The sequence below is a fragment of the Ambystoma mexicanum genome, chromosome 2q (genome assembly GCF_040938575.1).
Source record: "Ambystoma mexicanum isolate Mex_15411 chromosome 2q, UKY_AmexF1_1, whole genome shotgun sequence".
In the NCBI taxonomy this organism is placed as follows: domain Eukaryota; kingdom Metazoa; phylum Chordata; class Amphibia; order Caudata; family Ambystomatidae; genus Ambystoma; species Ambystoma mexicanum.
Window position 1 is genome coordinate 942,742,678 of NC_090924.1, and position 23,063 is coordinate 942,765,740.

At 44.9% G+C, this 23,063-nt stretch overlaps 1 protein-coding gene across 3 annotated transcripts in view; it reads left to right on the forward strand.

Annotated features, from left to right (window-relative positions):
* The window catches only part of RAPGEF5 (Rap guanine nucleotide exchange factor 5), a 1,543,629-nt gene that overhangs the window by 1,362,730 nt on the left and 157,836 nt on the right, over positions 1-23,063 (forward strand). For all 3 annotated transcript variants that reach the window (XM_069648248.1, XM_069648249.1, XM_069648250.1), the window contains 2 exons: positions 8,003-8,147; positions 8,795-8,892. In XM_069648248.1, coding sequence (XP_069504349.1) covers positions 8,003-8,147; positions 8,795-8,892 — 243 coding nt within the window. The remainder of the gene's footprint in view (positions 1-8,002; positions 8,148-8,794; positions 8,893-23,063) is intronic.

Sequence of the window (23,063 nt, forward strand, 5' to 3'; positions counted from 1 at the left end):
ATAACGCGTTTATAACTTTCTCTGGATTCTCTACCAGGTTCATCAAATAATGGTTAATTCCACTTAACAATCCTTCACAATGCTCACTTAAAATAGCACAGAAAGTGGAAACCCACACCCTAAACATCCTTCCCCGCTATACATTCACTTATGTCGCAGTACAATGATTTCTGCAAAGGAGCCTTCATTTTATGAAAAAGACACAGCAGCATCCACCTGACTCACAGCTGCAGTTACAAAAGCCCCAACTCCTAACCCAACACTGTGAGAGGAACAGCATTTTCTACACTGAGAACTTTTCTCCAAATTGCGGCCTAACCAGTCTTATGCGCCCATCACCCACAATTCCATGCCATATATTAATTTTGGCACCACTTTACCTTCATAAAAGGTAATGACTAGGCGTCATTCTTCACACATGGAAAAATTGCATCATATCATCAGAAAGATGTGTGTAGAAAAAGACTGTGCCCTATAGTGATGTCATGCAAAGTGACATCACGCCACCTTAAATCACCAACTATGGGCCACTGTACTTTTTTAAACAATCCATATTAAAAAGATGAGAACACATCATGCTTCCACACCTAGTAAAAGTTAAAGGCATTCTTACTTTCAAATGATTCCACAGGTTGCAAACACTACCATTTCAACAGCAATGACTACCCCTGTCTGGTGCTAAGTGATAACCCTGTCAGGATATAATCAATATGACAAAAAGCAATAGTTGCTCCCACTCTCCATCAGTCCACTCTGTTCACCATGCTCACCCTGCTGCCATAAAGCCAGGCCTTGTCTCCCCCCTTCTGCAATGCAGTGCTTGGTTCCTACATCACAGACTGCAGCACCAGAATATGATAATGGACTTTGGTTTACTGTCTGATGCTAAATTCATCGAAAATTAGGTGATCTTCTTCCTGACTTCTAATCCCTCTCATTCTCTCTGACATGCCTTTCCCCAACCCACAATGTTTGCAGCCTGTTTTTTTCTTTTTCATTTTCTTTTTTACAGCCACCCGCACATACAGCTATTTATTTCCTCTTACACTTTGATTGCCAGGCTTATCATCCACAGGATCTGTAAAATCTGCTGATTTCTCAGCTTTCAATATCCTAAAGCTCTCATTTCCACCCTTGTCCTCATAAGTCTGGATTAATGTCCAGCCACCTAATGGGATGCCCTCTTTACTCCCTTGCCACACTCAATCCATTTCTTGACTATACTATCTACATTCTATACAATCTCGTGCGAACTTCACTACTGTGCATCGCCTCAGGGTCGGATGCTGTCCTTGTGCTTTCCAACCCCTTTTCAATTACTCCTTCAGGCATTCAGATATCTTGCCGGTCTTGCAATTGCCCCTCTTCCTCTGCAATCACAAGCACTCCTCAAACTCTCTATGGCTCCTTTTCCCTAGCGCTAAATTTCACTTCCATTCTTTTACCCATCTCTCACTGTCACACCAGCACTTGAACTCCCTACCACCAGGACATCAAGTTCAGCCCTACTTTATTGTGCTTCATATCTGCCCCTAAAGATCACTGCCTCTCACTTGAAAGGTCAAGCAAATCGTTTGCTTATTTTCCTCTCCCCCTTCGGGCACCCTTCTCTCTTCGACTATTAATCTATTTACTGCATATGATGATACTGTGATATATTTAAATAATCTATTCTGTCATACCTGTTCTTGTGCATTTTAATCTTTCCACCTCATTGCTGTCACCTCATACTGTCCCCTTACATCTCTACTATATCTGGTCTGTGTTCTCTTACTACTAATTTGTACTTTTGCACAACACCCTGCATTGAGAATGCCCGCCACTCCTACTTGCTATTTAGAGAACTTCCTGTCTGGGTGCTCCATAATATGCTTTTAAAGTGCCATTCTTGAAGAAACATGTCATTGGTGTCCTACATTGAAAGGCCTATTTAAGCAGAGGCATTCCGTGTAGCTGTATTTCTGGCTGACTCAGATTCACCTGTTATAGCAAACATTTTACGCAGATTATTCATGGGAAGCAAACGGCACCAGAAGCGGTATACAAGGCAGTGTCTATTCTGTCAACTATCACAGAAGGCAAACGCATTTATCTCCCGGAATATCTACTTCCAGAATTTGGAATGTGGCACAGCATTGACCCTACTGACAGGCAATAAAGGCATTTATTGAGGAAAGTATTAATACTGGTAAACTCTCAGATACTAGTTACCAGCATTCCTTGTCCCTTTAGTCTATTACATCCCACATAATTATTGGTTTTGGTGTGAAGCATAGACTCACGTGCATCTTCTGTCTGGGCTGCTTCGTGAACTTTGCAAAAGGTGTAAAGTCTTATGCAGCCACATCAAAGCCTGTGGGTCCTCATTGCAGAAATGTTACATCATTGCTCGGTCAGTGTTTTGCCCAAGGCAGATCATGAAAAATTTTACTGACCAATGCAATGCCACAGCAATCCAGGTAGGTTTCTCAGTGGGCTCTCACCGTTTTCTAGTGGCCTAACAACTCGAGGCACATTAAGCTAATGTACAATGGAGCTGATGTTCCTCCCAAAATATATCAGGTCTGATCCGTGCATGTGCCATTTGCAAACACAAGACAGAAAAAGCATTCCTTCTGTAGGTACAACCATTCACATAAGCAAATCTGCCAGCACAAATTGCTTTGTGATGGCAGCCTACTGCTAATCGCAGTATTTGTAGGCAGGCAGAGTGCCAGCGGAGTGACTGCTGCACATTGGAAGCTCGTCTCTGATTCACAAATGGATGCCATTTCATGTGCAGCCATCCCTGTACCTTTTTCATTTGTCCCCAGTGTTCCCTGTTACACGCCAAGTGCAGAGGAAAGCTCCCTCACACACACACTAGTCAAGACATCTAAACATAAAGATTGATAGTTGCAATAAATATGGCAAATTAACACATTCTGTAATTTACTACAGCATTCTACCACCCACCTCTGAGGAGAGAATATGCCTTGTGTTATCACTCTCATTTGAGGAATACCTCTCCATTGGTGTAAAAAAACAACCCCTCTCAGGTCCAACAGTAGTTTACATAATGGACAGTCCAAAGTCCGAATGGGCTTTATAATTCAGCTACGTTTTCATATTTGATGTACATGCATGCTCTTTCCATACACGAACTGAATTAGGTGTGGGTTTTCTAGCCATTACAATGATGGACATATTTTTTTCAACGAATTCTCTTGTAAAGGTCTAGTCTAGTTGTTTATTTATGTACAATTATAATGCTGATGTACATTATTTGAGTATGACTTTTATTATTTTATGTTGATTTATACCATGCATCGCTACCACCCAGGGGCAGTCTTAGGTGCTCATGTGGCTCTGCAGGAGAAGAGGGAAGGATGGGTTAGTGGGGATAGGATGATAGGATAGGTTCAGAATCAGGAGTAACTGGTGTCTGTGAGTGTTGTCTTGCGTGTGGGAGTTGATTCATGAGGCCCCGTGTGCTGTAACCGTATGGGTAGGACTCAGAACCTCGGATGTGTGCTAGTGTTTGTGTTGCGTGTGTGTCATGTGATGTTAGGGTGGGGTTTTTGGTCGTGTTAATTGTTAGTTGTACCCATAAAGTGTACAGAGTTGTGAATGGCTGTTAGATGTATAAATATATTGTGTTGTGTAAATATATTGTGTTGGTGTCCATTTATGTAGTGATGATGGATGTATGGACTATGTGTACGGAGTTCCTCCAGTGTTGTTTCCAGAGTCTCAGGGTTGGTAGGGTGTGAACATTACATTCATTTTCGGTGTGTTCATGTGTAGTGTGGCTAGCTTCTGGTAACTGGTGTTGGTTATGTTGGAGGAGCAGGAAGAGGGGAATGGAGTTAGTTAGTGTGACTAATCAAGTTCCGGGGCACCAGTGGTGCAAGGATGAATATTGGTTTCTAAACCATCAATGAGCCCCACACCTCTAGTACACCAGAAGGGATCCGAACAGATTGGAAACACATGTCAATTATAAACCTAACCTCTTTATCCAATTTTGGTAACGTGGATGGAACGACAGGCTTATCTCTGGATGGTCTGGATGGTTAGTTGCAACACAGCGAAAATACAATTATTAACCAATGATAAAAGGGACTGTCCAGTTAAGGCTGTATACAAATATCTACTTTATTATTATTACAACAGACAGTTCGAGCACACTACACAATACAACCCGCCCTTTAAAGGAACACAAAGGACAGACAGTTTCATGAAGAAAAGGAATGCACTCTAGAAACCGAGAGGAGGGTAGCTGGTGAAGCAATCAGTCTTACCTGTTCAAGGTTATTTGGTTTCAGCACCAAGGGAGCAAGGGGTAGTAAATGTCACAATGGGTTCTTCGGAGAAGGATCGGGGGACAGAACCACAATGAACCTGGTGCTTGAGATGATTTTGATGTTTGACAGCATTAAGTCGGTTCCAGTATGCTTTGCAGGAGACAACGGGAGACAGCTGCGGGTATCAGGCGGCAGGCAGTTCGGCAAGCAAGGCTGGACGGATAGCTGCAGGCTGGCCTAAAAGGTGGCTCGGGACAAGAATCATTGTCTCTGTGCTGGTTTGGGGATCTGGAACGCTGGTCGAGGCGTCTCCGACGGCTTTAGTGACTGCGGCATGACAACAGTCATTGGTTCAGCCGGTCGCGGTTCGAGGGCTCAACTGCCTCAAAAATATCCTTAAAAGATGGATGCTGGTTAATGCTTGTTGTGGCACTCCTCCTAGCTTCTTCGCAGGGCTTGTGTCGTCCTTTAAGGTGGACGGCCCAGAGCTAAGGAGAGTGTTTCCAGACAACCTTTGTTCAGAGACTCTCTGGCATTTCCCACCTAGGAAGCTTGCTGGCAGAACCTAGTCAGTTTGACAATGCCTCTGGTGTGAGTCTTTGTTCGCCACTTGACGGTTTCTACCAATGTTCTTGGTTGTGGATCGTTGGACAATTTCTCCTCCTCTCCAGGGCTGAAGGCTGACTTCCAAAGCGGGTTTAGTTGCAGAGGATTGGCTGTACCCAGTGTGTTCTTGGTTAATGATCCAAGTTAGTCATGGCAGTTGGGTGTGGACCTGTTGTGCTGTTGGCTACTGAAATGGTATGCAGCTGGTGTTATAATAGAGGAAGTGGTGCTCGACTGGCAGCACTTGTTATGTTGGTGGGCAAGTTAGGGTGATGCTTCGTTTTAATGCTTTACCTGTCTGAGTTGTCCGTGGTGTTTGTGCGTGGGTATTATCCCTAAATCTGTCTGTTGATTGGGAGGCCTTCTCTTCATTGATCATTATAGTTGTTGGGCAGTACAGTGTCTGGTCCTCTTTCATGTTGCCACTGTTATCCTTTAGTGGGTTTCTAAAAGATTATTCTAATTTTTTGGTCCAAAATGTTTTTGCTGTGGATGTCCCTTTGTGATTGTCATTGTCTTTTGAATAACCAGGTTTTGAGTCATTTCCTGAAGGTGATGTGGTCTTCTGTGGTTCAAATCTTTTTATGCATGGTGTTCCAAAGGTTAGGAAATAGGCGGTAGAATGCTGTTCCTCCGAATGTCAATTTTTCGTACTGTTTGTCTCTGTTTGTAGGTCATTGCTTAATCTTGATCCCTTCTTGGCTGGCAGCAGCTGGTGTTGGCTTGGATGAATTTGGCACCTTGTCTGTGTAAGGCTTTGTGGGCGATGCAGAGGGTTTTGTATTTGATGTGTTTTTTACTAGTAGACAGTGAAGGCTTTTCAGAGCTGGAGAGATGTGCTCTCTTCTGTTTAATCTTAGTAGAATCCTGGTTGCAATGTTTTGGCCCTTTGGAGTTTCTTGTTGAATCTTTCTGGCATTCACAGTAAGAGGCTGTTTGAGTAGTCAATTCTTGTTAGTATCAGGGAAATGATTGTAGGGGTTCTGTGAGAAATGGAGAGGTATAGGCACACTCCTCTGAATATTCTTAGGAGGTAGAAGCACTTTTTAGTGATTGTGTTGACTTGCGGTTCTAGGTCTAGTCCATTGTCTGTGAGTATTCCTAGGCTATTTACTATGTTGGACATCTCTGGTTGTGTTTCCATGCCAGTCGGCGAGTCCAGTTGTGAGTTAGTTGCGTGGTTTTCTGTGGGTAAGAACATTATTTGTGGTTTTGTCATGTTCAATTTGAGGTTGCTCACTGTCATCCAGTTGTAGATGTCTGTGAGGCAGTTGTTGAGGCAGTTATTGTGTTACTGTGTCGTGGTCGTCTTCACATTTATTTGAATGTGCTCAGCATAGTTGCAGGTGGTTAGTCCATGGGTTTGTATGATTGTCATCAGGGGGCACATGTAGATGCTGAAAAGTAGGGGAGAGAGGCTCGATCCTTGTGGAACTCTGCAGGAGATGGTTTTGATGTTTGAGATGAACAGTGGTAAGTAGGTTCTTTCGATTGTCGAATGAGGAAAGCCACTGTAGTGTGGATTCCTGTATGCCACATTCCATCAGTCTTTTTATTAGTGTTGTGTGGCTAATTGTGTCAAAAGCCGCAGATATGTCCATTAGTATCAGGGCCAATTGGGCATCATTTTCTGCATTTATTTTTAGGTCGTCCCATATCACTAGGAGCAGTGATTTTGATCCTCTCATTGATCTAAAGTCAACTTGTGATTGGTTGAGTAGTCCATTTGTTTCAGCATATTTAAGTATGATCTTGCATACATGGGTCTCTGGGTAGGGCAGTTGGAATCTCCAGGATCTTCACTGGATAGGTCAGGTTGGATATCGGTCTGTAGTTGTCTTATGTACAAATGATTATTTTATTATTTTGCACTGGAGCTAAGGATGGAATATTCAGGTCTTTTTATTCAATAACTTAAAAGAACAGAATTCCAAGCTAGAACTTGATTTTGGTTGTTAACATAAGATGGTGATCGTAATGGTACAAACGTTTTGTAGTAATTATTTGAGAAAAGTAAAGTAAAAAATTGTCAAAATAGCTAAGAAGAAAGTATGATTTTTTTGTGCAAATTGAAAAATTAATACATTTACATTTCTAATATCTTCATAATGTGAGGTTTACGCACCCATTTCAGAATTCACTTTTTTCCCAAGTGTATTTGTTCACAAATTTATGAAACAGAGACACCTTGCAGTATGTAGGTAGGTGTCATTTGCATACATCAAAAAGATTTCAATTCTCATAATAGTACCAGCATATTCAATCCTGGGAGGATAGCTCAGGGGCAACGGGTGTGTCTTGGAAGCAAGACAAGACATAGCAACACAGGTTTGAATCCCGGTCTTGTGCTTAGAAACTGTTCTCTGTTATAAAATAACAAATACAATAAATAAAACTTCTTGATTTTGTGTGCACTGTGGAAAGTGTCAATCGGTTATTAGTGAAAGTCACACCATCCTTTACTACCAGTGGCAACATTCTGTTTTTCTATTTACAAATCAAACACAAAAATAGTCCATGACAGTGATGTGTGGAATGGTTTGAATTGTTGGCAGAAGTCCAGCTATGTTTTGAAAAGGGGAAAGATATGAGGTTATTACACAACCGAAAAACGTCCAAGATATTAACATTGCATTACTGTTGGTTGTAGTGCCATTAATGTATTTCCAAATTCAAGTCCAACACTGGTTTACAGGTTGGGAGGGAGTAGGTCGTATTGCCATGTTACCGAGCACCCCAAGCCCTAAAACAATAGTTCATTCTACCAAGCAGTTCCCAAGGAACCTCTGTCTGTAACCTGTCAACTTTGAGGTGCATTATCCCAGTTCTTCTTTAATTTTAGATTATTTTGTATTAAGGGCAATTGCACATGAGTCTATGCGGACAATATGTTCCTAAAAGAAGAAGTGCATCATGCATAACGTGAGTCGTTTACATTTGTGCAATCAAATGTTTGAGTAGGTAATAACTTATAGTGATAAAATAAGGCACTATAAGTCAAGACTCGCTCTACTTTTACTTTCTATTGGTCTCTGTTGTTTACAAGCTACCAATTGTTCTATTAATGATACAACTGTGGCATATTGGACTGCTCCTTAACTCAAGTCTACCTATGGTGCCAAGAATTACGAAGCAAAGGGAGAGTCTTCCGAAGCCCTTTGCACAAAGCGCAAAGTCTTGCATCTGGCGTCAGAATGGACAACGCTGTACAAGGACTGGCTGCACGACGATGAGCATTCAAAGCTGTTCCTAAAGGTAAGGCTGCCTGCCGTGCTCCTGCACAGTGTCCATGAAGAGATGTGGGCAGTACAGTGCCACTTGTGCAAGTCGATAGTCATGGTGAACTCCTCTTCGCAGAAATCTAGTTGCACTTGAGGTTTAGCTAAAATGCCATTAGTAAAACCTGATTAAAATGATGTTTTTGATAAATATGGTGCATATTCACTCTTGAAGAATTGTAAATATCGCAAACAATAAAAGTGAACGAGTTGATATTTTTCAAAACAGTGCATAGAATCAAAAAGAGGCAACAATAAGTGTTGGTAATGCAGACAAACATTTTTTTAAAAAAAACAGATTTTAAACTATTATCCCTGGCTATACTTGCTTTCAATAGTTAAGACTTTAAAACTTGCCTTTGATAGAACATGAAGCTCCTGTAATATCTTTGCTGGCACCTAACACTAGGAATGCTGTATTTGCACAAAAGTCACTTTTGTGCAAGTTTAGGCTGGCCAAGGAATACCTGCGAACATTTACACAGGTATGCGCACATCTGCTTTTCACGTGTGGGTCTTTATTAGCAAAACACCGCTGCTCCACAGATTCTGCTGACGTTAGGAATTGATTGTTTTCCGCCATCACAGCTACCAAATGTGACTCTTGTTTGTTTATTTTTTAAGACCCTTTACAGATACGTATTAGATGATGTTTTCGAATATCCAATTTTAGAAAAAGAGTTAAAAGAATTCCAAAAGGCATTACGGATGCATCGCCGTCAGTAAGTATTGGACTGCTTTGGTGCCACTGTATCAATTGTTTTTACTTTACTTGATCCCATGTATGGCAGAATTTCACGTGCATTTTAAAATCACAAATCAAACTTTTTAACAGTTATAAGAAAATGGTGCCTTTCCTATGCGTTTTCGAATAAATGGCATGCCTCTAGTGTTGGCAGTTGACGCAGAGAGTGCCTTCCTCAAACGTGACGGAGAGGGCTTTACAGAACACATCCACTTCAGCTGGAGCCGCATCATGGGAATTTGGTGATTAGAGGGGATGGAGAAATATAGGACCCGATTCATGGAATATTTGCCCAGTTCAAAGTGAATTTGCACTGCTGAAAAGTGACTTTACAATGCCGACACACACCCTAATTCATGGAACTGTGTAAAGTGTACTTTTGCCATGCAAAGTCTGGGCAAAGTCATTTTGTACTGCAAAAATGACTATGCTCTGACTTTGCACAGTGCAGTACAAAGCCACTTTTCAGCAGTGTAAATTAAATTCACTTTGAAGCGGGCACATATTCCATGAATTGGGACACCACACTCTACATGGTTTGTCTTGGCATATATACATTGCACACATTTACAATGTTAGGCAAAGTGATTGTGCATTCATTAATGCTGATTGAATTTGCTGGTTGTCCGTGCGTAGTACTTTGCAAGCTAACAGTAGATACATAAATGAATCACTACATTTTGGGTCAGGTACCTCAAGCAGGGTTGGATTCCGCATCTCTGGGTTCAACAGTGTGCTCTTTCCCCACCATGCCATAGCTGATTATGCAAAAACATTTATATGTGTGACATCCCAAAGTCATGGTACATTGAATCCCAGTAGCTCTTCAATGCAAAGGAAAATGGTGGCAAGTTTTATTTTTGTACCATAACGTTGTGTAGTGCACATTTCTGCTGAATTCTAAGAAGCACACACAAAGAGATGTTAAAAGCTTTTTTTTGACGTTAATACCGACCATCTGGGTGCAGTGGTAACATCAACAAAAACATAGTCATAGTTTAAGAAGTAGACACGGAATGCTCCCACCATCCTCTAGTTCGATTAAACACTAATAACGTGGCTTTTTGAACAATAGCAGTGGGACAAAAAAACTTGTCCTTGCACCAAAAGTACTGTGCTACTGTATAAAATGCCAATCCTGATGCTGGCATCCTCCTGTCATAACACGCCTCGCAGCCCTTGGGCTAGGTTTTCGGTATAACCAATTAGATAAAATAAAATAGGCTGCTACTAAATATTGTTATCTCAGGATATATCTCGTTCAACATCTTATAATCAAAACATGCATCTATTTAGGATTCAAAGCAATCTGTCAGGCGGCAGAGAAGGAACTCATTGTCCACTGTACTGCCAAGACAATCCAGAAATAGCTCTGGCTCTGTGGCTGTGTCTGTGTACAAGTGGAAAAAGAAAGAAGACAAAACATGCATCTGTTGATCCCAAAGCGGAAATGAAAACTACGCCTCCAGATGCTGACAGGCTTTGCAGGGTTACTGCGGATCTATAATGGTTGCAGTCACCAAACAAGTCTACACAATCATAATCAAGAACACATTAAGCAATCATGATGTTTGTTGCTTCCATTTTTCCGAGAAGAAGCAACTGGGAACTTGAGCCTGCTAGAAATATAATGCATGTGTTTTTGCCTACAATAGTAGAGCATGTGCACCACATTAATCACGTGTTTAGGCAAACAGTCTTTAGGCGTTTTATAAATAATCAAACGAAATACAACACAAATCCAATGCTTCGAAAGTTAAGATTGGTAGCACATGATATCAGGGTATTCTGAACTCTGAGGATGCATGGGTGGGACTGAAGTAGTTAGTGGAGTGTGGTGAGATGCAATATGGAAGATGTGGTGGCCCAGTTATTGGCAGGGTGATTCATGTTCGCATTAAGCGCGTTTCTTTGCTCTCTTCTCGTCAGCAACTATTAGGTCTGTGGCCTTGGTAATGGATCTCCACTGTGGTCAAGAGGAGGGCAAGCTGGGATTAGACCCAGATGCACCACGTCCAGTGCCAACAATGTATCCACTATCTGTGCAGGCAGAGGTGTTGAGTTTTATACAGAGAACCTAGATTTGAAGCAATGGAGTAATCAACAGTAATATAGTCAAATAATATGAACAGAAAAGCAAGAGTACATTAGGGAAAACATGCAGCTAGGCAATACAAGGGGACTAAATATAAAGGAGAGGAAGGCAAACACAGACTTGATTAATTTGTTGGTGGATCCACAGCTTTGCTCCCGCTGGATGTATATGCCAGTATGTTTCACATAATGTGACCTTCTAACCACTAAGTGGAGTCCTTTTGCTATAAGGGGAGGCAACTATTAATCCTCACAGAAGGCACCAAAGGCAGGACATCACTAAGAAACTACCCCTACATGTTTTTGACTTTTCTTGTCAGTGGCACTATATATTGGTTTAAGAAAGCAAGATTGTTCTGTGTTTGTGTCCAGCATTTCACACTTCTGATCATAGTCGATAACGTTGTAGTACATTTCTGATGGACATAATTAGTAGAACATATCCACAGCTTTTCAAGTAGAAGGTCAACCCCATACCAAAGAAAACTGAACAACTTGAGAATGGCAAACCATGATCCATGCATGTTTCAACATTTCAGGGTTCGAAATTGAGGGCAGCTGGGAGCTACTTAGCTCCTGCTTGTAGCCTAGAAGAGCCTGGTTAGCTTGACAGCAACAGCTCCCAGGAGCTGCTTTTGGCTCCCCATGCCAACTGACGCTGAACAAACACACCTATAAGGATTTAACTCTGTGCATTTGGACAATCTATAAATAAACATTAGGGCACATCTATACCCAATTTAAAGCATAAGGGGTCGAAAATAACAGACAAAATGATATGTTTCCATCTTACATGGAAGTTAGATTTGCAAAACGCTATGTACTAGATCCTCATTCCCCAGTGATTGCCGGATCACTGGTTGATGCTGGATGCCCATGAGTTCAGTGATTTTACTTAAAGCTGCAGATACCGTCCCCTGGCCTGAGTAATCAATTATGCTCTCAGTGTTACAATCCCATTATGTGGTGAGTGTGCATCTCATGCTCTTCAGATGCTAAGAACAAACCACCCTGGATGGGATGTTAGCCCTGGCTGCCACAAAGGTCTACCAATATTCTGGAGTGTTGTTTTTGTAAATAATAGTTATGATTATATTTCTTCTATCTTTCAGTTTCTTTTCATATGTTTGTGTTCTTCATTAGTGGTATTACATTGTTGGAAGTTGGGGGGACTACCCCCACCTGTTGATTGTTTTAATGTGGAGGTCTTCCCAGTCATTGAGTGGCTAAGGTTGAATGCTCCTTCCTTTTCCCATTAGATGGCAATATGCACTCCGGTGACTTCCCACCTGTCCGGGTAACATCAACTTCCAGAATGTCATAAGGGTGTGGATTGGAGAAGTTGTGTTCTGGATGATTGCTTTTTCCACTCTGGGCCAAGTAGTAGAGAAATGCATCAGAAAGCAGCGCTTGGAACCATTTGATTTTCCTTCCAAGTTGGATTCACCACATTCTGGTTAATGTGTTTAGCTCAATTTGCTATGTATTTGGTAACAAATGATTATTTTGCCCTTTTAGCTCTTCCTACAGACTATTGTTCTTCATTATCTGGGGTTGGCCCATCAAGATCTTCTTTTTTTGTCATGATAAAGAATGGGGAATCATGCCCCTCTTTTGGGAGACTTCACCTGCTTTTTAGTACAGCTCTATCTTATAGAATTTTAGAAACCCTCTACTTTGTAGGGAAAAACGAAATCCTGTAAAAATCATTGTTGATTTTTGGAACCTCTGTCTATTAAGATTCTTATTGCATTCCACATGCCACACTCCTCCTTCAACAAGCCCTTCAGTTGTATCAGACATGTCAGGATTAAAATGACTGTGTGCTAACTTTCATCTTGGGCAGGATGTAGAATACTCGTGGCTATATCCAGCCCTAGCGCCTAATGCTACACTTTCTTCAAACTCTCTTCTGCTTTTCTCTAATGTTAATTGTAATAGTCTCCTATCTTTTTCAAAAATTGCAATAAAAAAATAATCAGAACTTTGTATTGGGGTTTATTTATTTATTGGTTAATTGTAAGGTGCCTATACAACAAATGGTGTTTCAAGGCGTAATGAGGTAATGAGGCTATGTAGATAGATATGTCTCTGGAAGTGAGGTCTGCTCTTTTCCTTTTCCGTTTCTTCACTCTTCCTATCACCGCCACATGACTATTGGCCTTCTAGTAGATTTTTGGGAACTGCCAAGGAGGCATAGGTTGATTGAGGCTTATCCACCCATTCCTACCCGGTGCAATGTTAAAAATGGTAATTGTAATGTTTGTAAGCCGTAGCCATTGTATGGGCATTTATGCATGTTGGTAGGATGATGACTTACTGGTAACCGTGCAATTCATTGGGTGGGACAGGTTGGCCAGTGCTACTCATACGCTGTGCATGAGAATTCAGAGTCACTTGCAGTCAAATGAGTGGAGACTGTCATTTGATGTAGTTGAAGGTGCCAATGGAGGGGGCACTGCTAGAGGATTGACAGCATGACATTGTGCACTACAATTGGTGACTCACCCCTGAATGCTTATCTGGTCTGAGATGGTGGAAGTTCAGTGAGGTACACCTTTCACCCCACCTCCTTCACACTACCTATGCTCCTGCTCCCCTGATCTTTTTAATTGGCACAATTGGTTGCTGAGGCTGAACAAACAACTTTGGCTGAAGCTTAGTATGGTCTCAAATCTTGTATAGCCCCTACTTACTTTTTGCAGGAAGCCATCCAAATATACCAGGATGCCCTCCCACTCGTTTGTTCAGTGCTTCCCAATAGGTGTATTCACTCTGCTGGGCTACCCCTGCTGCCACAAGCTGAACAGTGACCTCCTTGCTGCCACTTCAGGCGCGTACATATATGTACAGATATATTTGCCACATTCCATGTTGATTTTGGACTTTGGGTCTTCTGATTCAGATCTTAATTACATGTGTGTAGAGGTCCCCCAAGAGCCACCCTCACTTTTATTTAATTATTCAGGAGCTTTGTTGATGTTTAATAATGAGGCTATTTGGATAGATCTGTCTCTAAAAGTGAAGTCTGCTTCTCAGGCCTTCCTTTAGCAATGCTGAAAAGCATAGAGCAAGCATACAATTCCGCTGTGCCTGTTTACTGACATCTCCCAGCAGCTTCCTAATAGTTCGGCAACCTCGCAGTTCAAAGTGACATGTGCATTCCTGCCAACTGACGGATGGAGCCCAAAGCTCCAACCGCCAGAATCTGCCTTTTGCCATGGTTACTCCTATTGCTAAATTAAAGCACATCATTGTGTGCTCCCAGAACCTAATGTCAGATTACAAATAAAAAGTCATGTCTTGTTATGGCATGTGGTCTATGGGTATCCACAATTAGAATGGCCAAGTCTTTTGGTGTTATTTTATGGTCAACTTTGTTCACCCAAAACACGCCATTTGGTCTCTTGCTTCCCATCAAAAGCCTTTTTCGAGGGGATTGGGTCCTCCGACATATTCCATATCTATGACAGGTAATGTCCACAGCTGTGCTGCTTCAGAAAATCTTCGGCGTCTGCGTCTTGCGTCGATGCGCCGTCCCCGAGGACCTCCTCCGACGGCCGACGTCACCCGGTGTGATAAGTAGGACGCACAACGCCCATAGCCTCAGTTCCGTTTTTTCAGCGAACATGTTCGCTTCGTGAATCTCGGTACGCCTCGACTCTTTGGAGTTTGCTGTTTCTTCTCGGTTCGTTGAACCTGTTCGTTTTTTTTTTGTGAAGACCTGTTTGTGGCAATGTCTACTTCGTCTTCAACCCCGCGTCCGGGCTTCAAGAAATGCGGGGACTGTGGGTCCAAGATGTCGGTCACGGACTCGCACGATGCCTGCCTCTGGTGCCTCGGGGAGGCCCACGATATGGACGACTGTCGACTGCCAGTCGCTCACGGCAAAGGCCTTGTGGGAATGCAAGAAGAAGCTGCCGGTAGGTCGGGTGTCTAAGCCCCGGAAGTCGAGGTCTGCGGGGCTTTCGACGGATGACTCGAGTGGCGACTCTCTGCGTCATCGTCGGATGTCCAGTGGGTCTCCTTCCAGGAGATGCTAGAGATTCTTGAATCGCAGGTCACCGGTCCGTCCGCGCCTCCGAGTGGGGTCGGTCGGCACCAGTCGAGAGACACCGCTCATACGCCTTCGGGCTCGGGTGGTCGGCACGGCTCGCGGGAGAGGTCCCGCTCGGACAAGGGTAGCCGTTCTTGCCATGCCCATTCCAGGTCCCGGTCCTCGACGCGCTCAAGACCGCGTGATCCTGTGCCGTCTTCGAAGAAGACGTCGACGCCTGTGGCGCGGAGGTCGTCCATGATTTCTCTCGAGTCTCCGCCTCCAAGGGGGTCATCGGTGCCTAGGTCGTCGAGAGACATGTTCGGAGCTCCGGCTTCGAGGCCTGTGTCGACGCCGTCGATGCTGGCGGTACTGCAGCTGACATCGACGCCGATTCGCTCGACGTCGATGGCGTTTCTGTCGACGCCGGCGCAGACTCGTTCGGCGCTCTCGACGCCTTTCGAGGCGGTGGTGTCGGAGGGGCCCTGTGGCACGGGGTTGGCCCCTAGAAAGGCTCTGGCTAAGGTCAGGCACTGATTTGGTCCCCAGATGTCTTCCTCTCCCCGCCTGGAGTACATTTCAGAGGGTGAGGAAGGCTCTGATGACGGCTTGGTTCCAGTTACGGTACCAGATGAGCTTATCTCGGGCCATAGCCAGTTTGATGACCTGAGGCAGTCACTGCATGATGCCAGTGGACTGGACACCTCTCCGGAGTTTTGTCGGCCGGAGCCTGGCACTCATGCCGATTCTTCATATCGGCGCCTTATGTCTCGGGTCACCGAGTACTTGGGTTGGTCTGTTCCCCCAGGGGACTTCGTTCAGGATGATCTCACAGACATCCTTGATCTTGGTCCCCCCACTGACCCGGTTTTGCTGTTTCATATGGCTCTGCAGAGAAGGGTGGCGGCGGCTTGGACTGCTCCGGAGAGTCTCCCGGCAGTGGGCAAGTCTTTGTCGCAAAAATACAGCCCAGCCAGTAGCGACCCCTGCTACTTGTCCAGGCACCCCACTCTGGAGAGTTTGGTGGTGCAGGCAGCTACGGCCCCGGCAAAGCAGGCGTTGTATCCTACCATCCCTCCAGATCGGGATGACAAACGTTTGACGGCTGGGCGAAGAAAGTGTTTTCTTCAGGGGGTATGGCGCTTCAGGCGGCCAACTCCATATGTGCCTTGTCTCGTTTCACACACACTCTGTGGAACTGTGTTGCATTAGTGGCTGAACGTATTCCCGAAGAGTCGAACGGGATGGTTTCCTTGCTATGGTTCAGGATGGCAAGGATGCCATGTGTGAGGCCGTTCAGTCGGGTTTGGAAATGACAGATTGTGTCAGCCGGTCCATGGCGGCGAGCACCGTAATACGCAAGTTTGCGTGGTTGCGGAAGTCTGGGTTCGCTCCTGATGTGCAGTCCCGGCTCCTCAACATGCCCTTTGACGGTGAACATCTTTTTGGCAGCAAGGCTGACGAGAGCCTTGAGAGGTTGCAGACCTCCAAAGCTGCAGCAAAATCGTTGGGCGCTGCAGTTCGCCAACCTCCGCCTTTTCGTCCTAGGGGACAGAAATGGAAGGGAGGTTCCTTTCGCTATTACTCATCCTTCAGTAAAGCGAGAGGAGCTAGCAGTCAAAGAGGCCACCGTAAGAGTGCCAGAGGTGGAAACAAGGGTACTCGAGGTGCCAAGGCTGCTCTGGCAGTTGCCTCTTTGCCCTCAGGCAACGCCGCAGCTGCTACCACTCAGTCATGAGGCCAGGTCCCATGGTTCGCCGGTTGTTGGAAGGCTGGCGCAGCATCTTGTAGAGTGGAGAGCCATTACTTCAGATGTGTGGGTTCTGGAGATCATAACCCACAGCTACTGTCTTCCTTTTCGGCAGAGGCCTCACGACAATCCACCTGGGAAACTCTCTTTGAAGAGTCCGGATCCGCTCCTTGCGCAGGAAATTCAAGCCCTGCTGGAGAAAGGCGCCATAGAACTGGTGCCTGTAGCAGAGAGGAACAAGGGATGGTATTCCCCTTATTTTTTGATTTCGAAGAAAGACGGGGGATTGAGACCCATCATGGACTTGCGCGGTTTGAACAAACTCCTCAGGAAGGACAAGTTCAAGATGGTTACTCTCTCTCAAGTCCTCCAGGCCCTTCAACTTCAGGACTGGTTGGTGTGTCTCGACCTCAAGAATGCTTACTTCCATGTGCTGATCCATCCCAAGCACAAGAAGTACCTGAGGTTCGCGGTTGGCGACTCACACTTGCAATTTCAGGTCCTGCCGTTCTGATTGACCTCCGCCTTGAGGGTTTTCACCAAGCTCATGGTGGTGGTGGCAGCGCATCTCAGGAAAGGGGGGATTCACGTCTACCCCTAACTGGACAATTGGTTGATCAGGGGGAGCTCTCCCGAGCAAGTCCTGGATCATCTGTCCGTCACCTGCAACTCCCTTCACAAGCTGGGCTTCTCCCTCAATTTAAAGAAGTCCCATTTGACACCAACGCAGCAGCTGCAGTACATCGGAGCAGTGCTCAACACATCCCTGGGGCACTGTTTTCCTCCCCAGGTGAGGGATCTTCACATTCAGCAGATGGTGCACAAGTTTCAACTTGCCCAGAATCTCCCAGTATCCGAGTTCTTGAGACTGCTCGGCCTCCTGGCATCCTGCATTCTTCTGGTGCCAGAGGCTCGTCTGAGGATGAGATCTTTGTAGTGGGCACTCAAGCTCCAGTGGTCTCAGTCCTCCGGCAGGCTGTCGGACCCTGTTCAGGTGCCGCCCTCGGTCGCCCAGGACCTTCTGTGGTGGGCCGTCAAAGGCAATCTGATGAAGGGGGCCCCATTTTGGCTGCCCTGGCCGGAGGTGACGATCGTAACTGACGCATCCCTCACGGGATGGGGAGCTCATGCCAACAAGTTGACAGTCAGCGGTCGTTGGTCTCCGTCGGAGTCCAGACTCCATATCAATCTGTTGGAGCTGAGGGCCGTCAGGCTAGCCCTGAAGGCTTTTCTGCCGACTGTGCGAGGAAAGAGTGTCCTGATTCTAACGGACAACACAGTGGCCATGCACTACCTCAACAAAAAGGGGGGGCAGGGTCACTTCCTCTGTGCAGGGAGGCGATGCAGCTCGAGTTCTGGGCCATCCAGCAGGAAGTTTCGATCTCGGCGGTTCATCTGGCCGGAGACGACAACGAGACGGTGGACGCTCTGAGCAGGCAGAGCATGGTCTCTCACGAGTGGGAGCTGGCTCAGGAGATTCTCCTCGAGATCTTCGCCCTTTGGGGGACCCCTCAAGTAGATCTCTTCACCTCCAGTGTCAACCGGAAGTGCGAAAGGTTTTGCTCATGGGAATTTCCTCCAAAAGGATCCTTAGGGGACGCGTTCGTGGTGGAGTGGTCATTCCCACTGCTTTACGCATTTCCTCCAGTCCCCGCCATTCCGCAAGTACTGCGGAGGTTACAGAGGTTTGGTTCCCGGATGATCCTCATTGCTCCAGCGTGGGCCCGGAGGACGTGGTACCCAGACCTTCTCGACTTGTCCATCTGCCCTCCACGTCGTCTTCCCTACCGAGACGATCTGCTCTCACGGGAGGGGGGTCAGGTTCTCCATCCAGAGGTCAGATCCCTCAACCTTCATGCTTGGGTTGAGGTATAAGGATTGGGACCTCCCTGAAGACATGATGGAGGTGTTGCTCTAGGCCAGGCGGCCGGCAACAATGTCTCTGTACTGTTGCCGTTGGAGAAAGTTCTGTGACTGGTGCAGAGTTAAGAATGTGGATCCTTTCAAATTTGACATTCCAATGGTTCTGTCTTTTTTGATTTCTTTGGCCCACAGGGGCTTGCAAGTGGGGACCATTAAAGGTTACCTGGCGGCGCTGTCCATCTTTAAGCACTCGTCTGAAGAATGATCCTATTTAAGATTCCTTTAATTTCTCAGTTTTTGAAAGGGCTCACTAATGTGTTCCCTCTGTCACCTTTTCTGGTGCCCGGTTGGGATTTGAACCTTGTTCTTAAGTTTCTTATGGGTGCTCTGTTTGAGCCTTTACATTCTTGCCCTTCGAGACTGCTAACTCTTAAAGCTGCGTTCTATCCTCCTCCACATCCTGGTAAGGAAGAGGAGAGGCTTCATAGGCTTGATCCTAGGAGAGCGTTGAGCTTTTATATTTTGCGCATGTCCCGGGTCAGAGTGGACGATCAACTTTTCATTGGTTACGCTGGAAAGCGTTTGGGACAAGCTGTGACAAAACAGACTTTGTCTCGTTGGATTATTTTAGCTATCTCCTACCGCTTGGCGGGTAAGGACCCTCCGGCTGGCTTGCGGGCCCATTCTACCAGGGGAGTTGCTGCGTCTACTGCCCTGCAGAGGGGTGTTCCTGTTTGTCACATCTGTGATGCAGCCACCTGGGCTTCAGTACATACTTTTGTACGTCACTACTCCCTCGATTCCATCAGAGGGAAGGATCTGGCCTTTGGCAAGGCAGTCCTATATTCCGCAATTTGATTGGGCATGCTAAATTTGTGTTCTAAATTATTTTCCCACCTCCTTGCTTGGTACTGCTTTGGGAGTCTGTCATAGATATGGAATACGTCGGAGGACCGAATCCCCTCGAAGTACAAGTTACTTTCTTACCTGGTAACGTTCTTTCGATGGGATGTTCCGATGACGTATTCCATATCGCTCCCTCCCTACCTTCCCCGCTGCAGAATTTCTTTTGCGATTGTAGCTTCCGTTCCGCAAGGCCTTGTGTGTCTGACTGGCAGAAAACTGGTGGCACATATTCTGGGGGAATAAACTATAACTGAGGCTATGTGCGTCATGCGTCCTACTTATCACATCGGGTGACGTCGGCCGTCGGAGGAGATCCTCGGGGACGGCGCATCAACGTCATCGACGCAGGACGCAGACGCCGAAGATTTTCCGAAGCAGCACATTACCTGTCATAGATATGGAATACGTCGTCGGACCATCCCATCGAAAGAACGTTGCCAGGTAAGAAAGTAACTTGTTTTTTCTTCCCAAAGAACTACCCCAGGGAGCAAGGAATTGTAAAGTGCTTCAAAGGACAGTCTATGTCAGAGCAAATGAAATCACAGAAGGGTGATTGTGACAGAATGCCATATGGTGAGGGTGGGATAGCCTTAACATGTTCTAATTCTTTGAAACAAAGGTTGCATGTCCTTCTTTTTCTGAAATAGTGGCCTGCTAATAAGACCCCCTTTTTATAATGATCCATGCCAAAATCAGTTCACTCTTGTGATTTTGCTATATTTGTCTCCTGACATCTCCAACACCTGCCCTGTATTGGCAACAGAGCAGAGAGATCAAAGGTCATATGTGCATTCCTGATAGCAGCATGAACACACTGCAGAAGGCAGGGGTGGCTTTTTAATTGTCAGCACCTTTGGTTTAAAACATAATAACTGTGTTCACCAGCGACCCAATAGCATGGTAAACTTATAAGCCATGTCTAGATATGACATGCTGGCTGCTGAGCCTCAGCAATTGGATGTCCTATTATTGTCAGACAGGTGAGGGTATTCACTCATGACAGGGTTGTGGGTGCATTAGCTGTCTGGCCTGGATGTACTCACGACAACCATGTGGGATCATGCCCAGGAAGCTGCCCTTTTAATCATCCTGAGGAAGGATGACACCGTCTTGCATTGTGAAGAACGAAACCGTGTGTTGCCACACAGTAGCCCCATAGTCACTCCTATGGGGACAGGATCCCAGGTAAAGTTTAATGAATCTATAGTCCTGACGCCCCAAAGAGAGAGAAGAATGTACAAGAGTATACACTAGATTACCAGTTCATACACAATTCTATACACTGAAATTAAACATTTGTGACCCGCTTAAAGACGGGTGAGAAATTTTCAATAGGGTGTGGTAAGATAGCCTGTATCTACCAACTTAATTATGACTACGGCTAAGAAACTTTAGAAGACTTTTAGCTAAAATAATCTTTTAATATAAAGGAAAACAAAAAATAGATCCACTTTTTTGGCAAATTTCATTTGATTTAAACATAAACAATATTTCTCAGATGTTTAAAATGCACATCGATACATATATCAAAACCAAATAACTGACTTCTTATTAGGTAGAAGAAAATAAACTCAGTTTAACATGTTTTTCAAAATAGATGTATTGGAACACCATCCAATGTGTAATGTCGAAGCATAAACAGATAAGGTGACTAGTGTTAACAACATCCACACTTCGTCACGTAAGGAAGACCTTATCAGTTCAAGTAAATGATCCCAAATAGCTTCATTGGGTCTAATGAGTTGCCAACGCGTTTCGGATTTGTAGAAAACCCATATTTAGGGCAAGGATTGCTATTGGTTCCAAATGAAAAGGTTTTTTCGGAGTCTGGATTCCTAAAGAATTAACAAAGAGGATAATTTACCAAGAGCTCAGACTGTAATCTAAGCTCAATATGTTTAGAGAGTAGGCTAACGCCACTAACCTTATGATCCACAAGGATAGCTTATCAGGGAGTCCAATTTTGCTGAGGTGCTGTCACACATTACTGCAAAGTACTCATATCGGTCAGATAGCAAAGGACCGTGGTCTCTAGGGGGAGAAAAAGTGCTGATCATTAACCTATTTGCCTAGGAACAAAATGTCCAGGTCATGTATGGCCTTAAAGATTAAGAATCCGTGGCTGCTAAGATACACGGAAGAATAATTCCAGAGATTTAAACATTAAGCCCAACATAGTCTTCAGTAAAACTCTAGAGTGGACAATCGTATGTAAAATCAAGGAAGATACTAAAAGTCACTAGGGGATGTCACATTGTACAAGAACCCTTCCTGTGAGGTTGCCTGGGAATGGGTGCTTCAAAGACAGTCCTGATATGGAAATGGCCTTTTCACACCAGGGTATTGATCACGTGAGTCCTTTTGAATTAGGCAGACAGAGGAAGGGGTGGAGTTAGACTAGCACAGAGGAGAGTTTTAGTCCAGCGATGAGTCCCAACATCTTGAAACTTTCCACACTCTCCCCACTTCCTGCAGACAAGGCACTCTGGGTATGAGATTAGCAGGCAAAGGATGCTTGCTATATAATCCTGGAGTGGTCCCTTGACAACAGGATTGTTGAGGACCAATCCACTATAACGGTTTACATATGTAATGGGGGAAGAACCTACCATTAGTTGACCTATCTTATGAATTCAAGGGAAGATGTATTCACCTGGAATTGTGTTAGTGGTACAGTCTATAATTCCTCTTCCATAGACATGAAGACTGAAATCACCAAGGAAAAGGAAATCTTTTCTCCTCGCCCATCTCAAGGGCACATTTTGAGTGAAAAAGCTGAGCACCAAGGCTTCTCTGCTCCCTGTGGACTGGAATCAGGATTCTGTTCACTGAAGGTGACTAAGCCGATCTAGCTGTCAGAAAAGCTTCCTGCAGTGGAACTGTGGAAACATAGAACACACCTTGTCCCTGGACACCTTGGACAGGGCCTCCCAGCAACCCAGAATTAGCTCAAAACCCTATTTGCCACAATGAGACAATTTCAAGCTGGCTCAATCATGCCCAACTCACTTCGAGCTTCTACTGGGCCTGCTGTCCTGCTTTTGGCACTCTAAACCCTTAATAACACTTTTCTTCGAGCTGTCCTGAATTGGCCCATTGAACTGGGCTGCCTCAAATCGAGATGATTACCGGCTTAAATCCATGAAAGCAACTGACTCAAGCACTGAATCAACCTGTGAGCAGGCCTCCACATCTGAAGAAATCCTGGTTACTTAGTGTGCAACCCCAAGATTTACAAATGTAACCAGTGTGTGGTAGCCCCTCTTTCCAGAACGAACATGATTCGGATAAACCTGTTCTGTGGAATTTCTTCCACTCAAGAGGGTCTTCAACCACGTTTTAGCTTACTGACCCTGTGACATCTCAGGAGTTCAGCACAATGTATCTAGAGATATGAAATTTCCTGATAAGAATGATCTTGCATGACTGCATCAGAAAGGTTTAAAATACTGATTCTGGTTTCAGGTATTCCAGTCATTCAGCAGAGCATCCTGGGAGA